This window comes from the organism of the source record quoted next, unplaced genomic scaffold (genome assembly GCF_019419815.1).
Source record: "Pyrus x bretschneideri cultivar Hongxiangsu unplaced genomic scaffold, Pyrus_bretschneideri_v1 Contig386, whole genome shotgun sequence".
Taxonomy (NCBI): domain Eukaryota; kingdom Viridiplantae; phylum Streptophyta; class Magnoliopsida; order Rosales; family Rosaceae; genus Pyrus; species Pyrus x bretschneideri.
Window position 1 is genome coordinate 3,901 of NW_025999708.1, and position 8,998 is coordinate 12,898.

The 8,998-nt window shown below is 43.4% G+C and overlaps 1 protein-coding gene across 1 annotated transcript; it reads left to right on the forward strand.

Moving 5' to 3' along the window:
• Positions 1-285: 285 nt before the first annotated feature.
• On the forward strand, positions 286-2,271 carry LOC103930138 (tubulin alpha-2 chain-like). The gene is made up of 3 exons (XM_048564293.1): positions 286-394; positions 1,028-1,245; positions 1,429-2,271. Exons 1-3 carry the CDS (start codon positions 286-288, stop codon positions 2,254-2,256), a joined length of 1,155 nt encoding a protein of 384 aa, XP_048420250.1. The 3' UTR covers positions 2,257-2,271.
• Positions 2,272-8,998: the final 6,727 nt, after the last annotated feature.

The following is an 8,998-nucleotide window of genomic DNA, read 5'->3' on the forward strand; positions in this document are numbered from 1 at the left end:
AATAATTTGGTTACAAAGCCGTATTACAAGGGTGAGCATCACACCAACGTCACCACCGAGGAAAGTTGTGACCAAAAGGTACTACACAGCATAAACTCGCTGCAGTCTTTTGCACAACCACACACGATAAAAGTGACACTTTGGAACAAGCTTCAAGTAGCAGTGGTAAAGAGCTCACGACAAGCAGTAAGGTCAATGTGCACAACAAAGTCACCGCCGAGGGAAAACCGTGACCAAAAGGCACTACACAGCGAAATCCCGCTGCAGTCTTTTGCACAGCACCACATGGTAAAAAGTGGCGCACTGCAACAAGCACCAGGCAAAGAGTACAGTTGCACCCACATCCTGCTCACTCCGTCACCAATTCCAAATTCACAAGAAGCTGCCACCAATGGTGAACATGGGTAATCCGTCAAAAGACAGCAAGGAAATCTATGAATGCAGTAAGTACCTGTTAAAAAAAAAAAAAATATATATATATATACACACATATGTCACTATGTATTAAAAATATATATATTCTCTACTTAAAAAAAAAAAAAATAAAAAAATAAAAAAAAAAAAAAAAAAAAAAAAAAAAAAAAAAAGAAAAAAAAAAAAAAAATATATATATATATATATATATATACATATGTTACTATGTATTAAAAAAAAAATAAAAAAAAAAACAAAATATATTTATATTCTCTATCAAAAATAAAAAAAAAAAAAAAAAATATATAAAAAAAAAAAAAAAAAAAAAAAAAAAAGGAGGTCGGCTCCAAAACCTTCTACTCCTCTTTCCAAAGCCAGCGAGCCCAGCTACAAATCCGGGCCCAGCTCTCAAAGCCCATCGGCTCCAGGACACCCATCACTCAAATCAACTTCCTCTCCTTCCCTAAACCAAAAATCACAGAGTCCCTCTCAGATCTCCAGATCCGAGCCCCTCGCACTGATCAAATTTCAACAAAAAAAAAAAAAAACCACCAAATGGGTGTTCAAATACACAATTTGTCTCTGTCCTCCCTGATTATTTTGATAATTTCAGCTGCAAGTTTGCAACTTTTAGCAGAATCCAAGACTTTCTGGGCCGACATTGAAGCTCTCAAGGAGTTCAAGAACTCACTCAACCCCGATTCAGTGAGTCCCGGCTCGTGCGTCAGCTCCTGGGACCTCACCCTCGACCTCAGCACCGCCATCTCCACCTACCTCTGCGACGCCGTCTTCTCCGCGTCCGACCCTTCACCCTCAAGTACCAGCTCCCCAGCGAGGACCTCGACTCCTTAATCTCCCTCACCACCGACGAGGACCTCGACAACATAATCGCCGAGAAGCTTCTACACAGCCGGGATCTGAGCAGCTGCCGCGACTTCGCAATTCTAGCTCAGGAGACGGAGCCGCTGCTGGAGGGCTCAGATCAGATCTTGGCTGTCGCCGATGTGCTCTTAGTCGCCGACAAACGCGTCAACAACCACCCACGTTGGCTGGCGCTGCAAATCGGACGGCGACGGCATCTCCCTCGTCGACGCTCGCAAAATCTGCCTCGACTGCATCAGGAAACTCGCTGACAACTGCACCGGGCTTCAAGGGTTCTTGGTCTTCAATGCCGTCGGTGGCGGTACCGGATCGGGTCTCGGATCATTGCTTCTGGAGCGGCTTTCGGTTGACTACGGAAAGAAATCCAAGCTGGGATTCACTGTGTACCCTTCTCCTCAGGTTTCTACATCTGTTGTGGAGCCTTACAACAGTGTTCTCTCCACCCATTCTCTGCTGGAGCACACCGACGTGTCTGTGTTGCTCGACAATGAGGCCATCTACGACATCTGCCGCAGGTCCCTCGACATCGAGCGTCCTACCTACACCAATCTGAATCGCCTAGTCTCTCAGGTCATTTCTTCGTTGACAGCGTCGTTGAGGTTCGACGGAGCTCTGAATGTGGATGTGACCGAGTTCCAGACTAACTTGGTTCCATACCCCAGGATCCATTTTATGCTTTCCTCGTATGCTCCGGTGATCTCTGCTGAGAAGGCGTACCACGAGCAGCTCTCGGTGGCTGAGATCACCAACAGTGCATTTGAGCCTGCTTCCATGATGGCCAAGTGTGATCCTCGCCATGGCAAGTACATGGCCTGCTGCTTGATGTACCGTGGTGATGTCGTTCCCAAGGATGTGAATGCCGCTATGGCCACCATCAAGACCAAGAGAACAATCCAGTTTGTGGATTGGTGCCCTACTGGGTTCAAGTGCGGTATCAATTACCAGGACATCAACTGTTGAGACAGGTTTCTGATAGTCGGATATTGGGATTAAAATCTCCAAATAACAACTCAATCTCTGAAGGAAGGCAATCATTTGTACTCTCCACTTGCAGCAATGAATTGGCAACTGGATCTCTAGGCGGGTCTTCTGATGGCTGGTCAATGCGTACCTTTTCTGAGCTCGTAGCGTATTCTCAAAGCGAAAGATTGTCTTTTGACAGTGAGCACTTTGGTTCTATCCATGGAAAGCTAAGTGGATCAAGCAGCAGGTTCTCGTGTTCTCCTTCCATAGATTTGCAGTCTTGTGGTGTCTACTCAAAGCTCTTAACAGAGAGATCTTCATGGAGCGGCCAGAAAATTATTGCTGGCAGCGACACTTCAGTGGTTTCTGTGTTGGTATGTGGACATGTTTACCATGCTGAGTGCTTGGAGACTATGACCTTGGAGGTTGATAGGTATGACCCGGTTTGCCCCAATCAGCATGGCCGCCGCTGCAAGTCCAACACCACCCTGTGAATTTCCAATCAAATCCAAGAGCTCCGCTCCCTTTTTCTGCAACAAAAGAACATGAAGTCAGTAAGAGAGGTTAAGAGAAAGTGACGGAACACGACAAGGCACTTCTTCCTCTCCATCCATGCAGCTCCTCGCCTGCAAGTCCCTCAGCTTCACTCTGGCCACCGTGGTCAAAATCAGCGAAAAACTTCAGTGACCGCTGTCAAACGACTAGCCGATCATGAAGCTCGACGCTTTGCTCTGCCTCAAGCTCTGGCTGTTTCTGCACCTCCACCATGGCTGCTGCCTTTGAATGTGATCAACAAAAACAAAGTTTGTCAACTCACATCCAAAGATCTCATCCGTCTGCTTGCCTCTACAGCTGCCTTTGAATGTGATTGACAAAATCAAAGTTTGTCAACTCACACCCAAAGACCTCCTCCGTCTTCTCTCGGACTCGGCCTGGGTTTTCACCCACGAACTCAATCTTGCAGATGGCCTTATAAAGAAAAAAAAAAAAAAAAAAAAAAAAAAAAAAAAAAAAAAAAAAGAAAAAAAAGTAGCAATGATTATGCCGGGAAGCATATTTCAAAAGAAAAAATAAAAATAAAAAAATAAAAAGTAGTAATTATGATGCTGGGAAGCATCTTTTAAAAGAATAATAAAAAAAATTAAAAAGAAAAATGATGGTGCTTCTGGAGGCATGTGCAAAAAGGAAAAAAAATATATATATATAATAAAAAGAAAGAAAAAACAATGGTGGTGCTTCTGGCACCATCTGAAATATATATATATAAATGAACGGTGGATCAGCGCCACCGAAAGCAAAGGAAAGAATAAAAAAAATGATGATGGACGGTGATGTACATGTTTTCTCTGTATTTAGCACAATACACTAAATAAAACAAAGCATGTTCATTGATTTTCCAGAAATTACAAGTTTGTACAAAAAAAAAAAAAAAAAAAAAAGATGGAGCTTTCACAAAGGTCGTTCACGTGAAGCCCCACTACTTGGCCAAACTCCAGGAGCAGGAAGCACCGAAGATAGATCATTCGAGGCCCCAATACTTGGTGGAACGCTTGATGACGCCGGAAAAATGTGCCTCTGGAAGAAAGACGCAAGCCTTTGACGGTCATTTTGAATGCGACCTTGAGATTCTTGCATCTCATCAAGCTTCCTCTTCATGCCCGACGAATAGTTATTTGCAAGCACATGCAAACTTCTATTCTCGTACTTAAGCTGTTTAATCTCCTGCTTAAGATCTTCCACCTCTGCCATCAATGATTCCACCTGATGGGACCGAGCAAGCAGGCGTTGGCCCATGTTGGACACAGAGCCCGCACACTGAACACTAAGAGCGAGGGACTCTTGAACGGCCAACTCATCGGACCGTCCTGAAAGCAGCCTACTATCTTTTGGTGTGAGGAGGTTCCTAGCTACTATTGTAGCTGTTGTGGCGTCCTGCATCACGGAGTCTTCACCTGTAAGAGGACCGTTAGAAGATAAGAAAGAAGGGCACCATACATTACCTTGAAGCGGCGCAACCGGATCACTGCTGAGACTCAATTCTAAGCTAAGGTTCGATGGGTTAGCCATTTTTCAAAGGTATTAAAAGAGATGGGTGGATGAAGTTAAAACTCAAAAGGCCGGAGATGATTTTCAGGAATGAGCAACCTTCAAAGTGTGCATGTTAGAGGTGATCAATACCTCTATAAAGAAAGAAGAGGCGCTTGCTCAGAAATCGAAGAGGCGCTTGCTCAGAAATCGAAGAGGCGCTTGCTCAGAAATCAAAGAGGCGTTGGTTCAGCAATCGAAGGGCCGCTTGTTCAAAAGTGAAGAGACATCGCTCTGCAAATCTCAAAAGCTAGATTTTCCGGCATAAGTTAGGCGACGCTTTCTCGGCTTTCCAGAAAACGCGTTCAACTTTGTCAAAAGATCTCCGACAAAGTTGAAAACACGTGGAGGCTGGCGACGCTTTCGCGGCTTTTCAAAGCACGGGTGCCACTTTGTCAAAAGATCACGTGGAGGTCATCATCGCAGCTACACATCTTTAGCTGACAAGCGCAAAGTTCGGCGACGCTTTCTCTGCTTTTCAGAAAACGCGTGCCACTTTGTCAAAAGAGACGCTCGTTCAGAAATCGAAGAGGCGTCGTTCAGAAATCAAAGAGGCGTATTCAAAGATCGAAGAGTCGTCACTATTTCAAAAAAGCCGAATTTGCGGAATCAAAACCTTTGTCGACAAGGGTAAAAGAACAGTACCACCACTTGCTATTGGGAAATCCCTATATATGTCGACCTTCATCTTTTATGGCAAGGCAAACCTGCAAACAAGAAAAAAAAAGCCCAACTCTTCCTCACCTCCGAGAGTACACTCCCAGCAAAACATCTCAAAATACTCAATTTTTTTCTCTTCCCCAAAGATGATACCAGATGCCTGGAGTACAGATGACCCAGGAGGAAACGGTAGATGGAAGCATGTGCTGATTCATTCACCGCTTCTTCAAAAGCAAAAGTATCTCATATCATCAAGGGCGAAAGCAAAGGTATCTCATATCATGCTTTTTCCCTGTCCTTTTCTTTGTCCTTGCTCTTACATGCAGGAAAAGGGGAAATAGAGTTATCAGTCGGAACCTGAAATCAAACTTCCGACCTGGAACTGATTGCCTGGAACCTTTGCCTGGTTGCTTACCTTGCATTGCTCTCGAGTACTCATCGTCGCTGAGAAGTAATGTTTTGAAGCACCATTTAAATGCAAAGGTTGCATTCAACTCCTGCATCAGAGGACGAATACTACACGAGAAGATGCCAAACCTGCATAAGGAAATACCACTTCTGCAAAGGGAGCAAGTAAGACAAGTGAAAATGATACATCAAAGCATGTGGAGACAAGCACAACAAATATATGTGCTGATTCATTCGCTGCTTCTTCAAAAGCAAAGGTATCTTATATCATGCTTTCTCCATGTCCTTTCCTTTGTCCTTGTTATTACTTGCATGACAAAGTGAAAAGAGCAATCAGACGGCACTTGGAGTCAGTTTTCCGATCTACCCTCTTCAATACGAATTGGGGAAAGATTGAATAAAGAAACAGGTCATCACTTCCACCTCCTGCTTGCCTGCCATGTGTCTGAATCCTGCTACCCAATTCAAGAGTAGCACAAAGGAAAATCAACGATAGGGGGAGACCAAAAGAATCCTCCAGCCCAGTTCAAGATCAAGCCTTGATGGCCCTTGAAGAAATCATAAGTCCGATTCAAAATCAAGTGTTCACCACCCTTGAATCAAATTCAACTCCAGATCAAAGGAGTAAGCTCAGACCTTCGGAGGAGACCAAAAGAATCCTCCAGCTCAGTTCAAGAGTAAGCTTGTGGAAAATCAACGATTGGAGGAAACCAGAAAATCTTCCAGTCGAGCTCAAGATCAAGCCTCGATGGCCCTTGAAGAAATTTCCAGCCCAATTCAAGATCAAGCCTCGACGGCCCTTGGGTTGACATCTACATTAAGGACTTCAAAACGCATCTTCCACACGTGACAAGCACATGCCTACGACGCGCCTTGAAGTGGGGGCATTTGTAGACATCAAAATTTCGGTGAAATGAATGTTGATCAATAATTAAAATTTCAACGTTCACGTGTCACATAAATTTTACATGTAGCGTGTGATTCAACGAAAAAATCGAAATAAATTGGAAAAGTCATCAAGTGTGACACCGTGTCCAATACCTGGCGAAATGATTTATTCATCTGATTATTTAAATCCAAAAATCAAGTTTGGGAATTCTAAAATAGGAGGCCAAGGCATTCATTTTGAAGGGAAAGAAGAAGGAAGGAAGAGGAAGAAGAAAGAGAAGAAGGAGGGAGAAAGAAGGAAGAAAGGAAGGAAGGAAGGAAGAAAGAAAGAAGCCTGTGAAGGAAAGCCCAAGAAAACCGAGGGGCAATCTTACGCTTCAAGCAAATCCCGAACGGATCAAGAAAGCAATCTTCGTTCTTCGTCAAATCCACCTTCAAGATCAAGCCCCGACGGCCCTTGAAGAACTTCCACCAACTCAAGATCAAAGCCCCGACGGCCCCTTGAGGAAATGTTCAACGCGTCACCCGACTCGTTCACGTTCATCATCGTTCATCCTTCAAGATCAAGCCCCAACGCCCTTGAAGAACTTCCACCAACTCAAGATCAAGCCCCGACGGCCCTTGAAGAAAGTGTTCATCGCTCATCATCCGTTCATCCTAAGATCAAGCCCCAACGGCCCCTTTGGATCAACAACCTCAACAAATCCACACATCCGTTCATCCTTCAAGATTAAGCCCAGAAGCCCTTGAAGATCCGTTCATCCTAAGATCAAGCCCCAACGGCCCCTTTGGATCAACAACCTCAACAAATCCACACATCCGTTCATCCTTCAAGATTAAGCCCAGAAGCCCTTGAAGATCCGTTCATCCTAAGATCAAGCCCCAACGGCCCCTTTGGATCAACAACCTCAACAAATCCACACATCCGTTCATCCTTCAAGATTAAGCCCAAAAGCCCTTGAAGATCCGTTCATCCATCAACCTTCAAGATCAAGCCCAACGCCCCTTGAAGATCCATTCATCAGCTGTGCATCCTTAGATCAAGCCCCGACGGCCCTTTGGATCAACAACTCATCCACAAACCCACACCCTACGAAGATAGAATCAGAGGACCAAATTACAAAGAGATTGTAACCCCAAAATCATTAATACAAAATATATATTTTGTACACGTATTCTTGTCGCTTGTTTCAGGAATTATTCGTGTTTACACCTTTACTTGCTTTATACTAAACCAACATTTAGAGTTAGGTAAGAAGTGTCATGTTTTGTTACCTCTCTCTCTCTCTCTCTCTCTCTCTCTCTCATCGAAATTCAGGTAGATTACTCTGATGACTTTGACCAAGGTATTGTCGTGGTCTCTCTCCTGTTTTTCGTCACCCTCTATATCGTTCTTCGAAACCCGCCTCCCGATCGAATCAACGGCTTCCCCGATGCCAGAATCATCCAAACACCCGTTCCAAATGACACCTCACCGAAACAGGGCAACATATTTGATAATTTCTTTCTGTACTATTTGTTTCATTGTTTGGCCGTAGAGAAAAATGCAAGGAGAGTATTTCCTGCATGCAAGATCGGTAATTTGGGTGTCAAAATTTGATCTTCTTAATTATTGGGTATCACTTTGCTTTTACTGGACTTTTACTGAATGTATATATTTCTCGTTAACTTTTGATTAAGGCTGCTCGACTTGCGTCAAAATGCCATCCATATTATTGATGCTATGTCGATATCATAGAGCAAAAATGGACAGTGAACGAAGTTTACGGTTAAGAGACAAGGAAGTAGGTTATTAGGTTGCAAATGTTGGGGGTAAAGTGATACTTTCTTGATAATTCAGGGGGAATTTTTACTATTAAGCCTTAACCAAACTCTAAACCTTACTTAGGCCTCAATTTTATATATATACCTCTCTCTTTCTTACTATCTTTCTTGTTTTCAATTGCTATGTGCAGAGTATGATTTTTCTAACCATACCCACCAGTGGCGTAGCCAGGATTTTCAAATAATAGGGTTATAAGATCAACCAAAAAACTTCATTGGGTCATTTCATCGACCACCTAGTAGGCACTTGTTAGTTCTTGCCAACATATGCCTAAATTTTATGTCAACATATGTCGACAACTACTATTACTTGTACATGCTTGTTGAGAGTGGATGCAGGATATTGTGGAGTAATGTTGAAGACTTTCAAGGCTTTTCAACTAAAACATTTCACACAAGAAGAGAGAAAATGAAGACAAATATGATAGAAGAAAATAGAAGAAGTAGGACGAAGAGGTCGTAATTTAGTTTGACTTAATTGTTTGTAGGGGTCAAATACAACATACAAGTAAATATACATAGAGTTTTTAAAGTTATTGGGGTCAATGACAACCAATGACCCCATGCTGACTCCGCCACTGATACCCACATGCCTAAAGATAAGCTACGAGATGGACTAATTGCTCCTGGACTTGATGAAGCCTCTTGCTTGGGCAGATACCAATCCAATTTATACAGAAAATTTTCACCCCAAATCCATCTTCTCATCTTCTCTCCAGACTGAGAAGTTATGAACATCTCCACAAGAAATGTGGGCCCCACACCAAACCCTACAACAAAACCTTAGAACAACTCAAGTCCAGCAGTAACCCTAGCAGCACTAGCGCTGATAGTTCAGCAGAGTGCAAGTATGTGGTTGGGATATCTTACAGTG

Excerpts from the sequence above, each read along its gene's own strand:
- LOC103930138 (XM_048564293.1), top strand. The coding sequence starts at position 286 with ATGGTAAAAAGTGGCGCACTGCAACAAGCACCAGGCAAAGAGTACAGT. Across the intron at positions 395-1,027 it reads ACAAGAAGCTGCCACCAATG|CTGCAAGTTTGCAACTTTTA; the intron begins GTGAACATGGGT and ends TGATAATTTCAG. Across the intron at positions 1,246-1,428 it reads CCTCAAGTACCAGCTCCCCA|TCGCCGACAAACGCGTCAAC; the intron begins GCGAGGACCTCG and ends ATGTGCTCTTAG.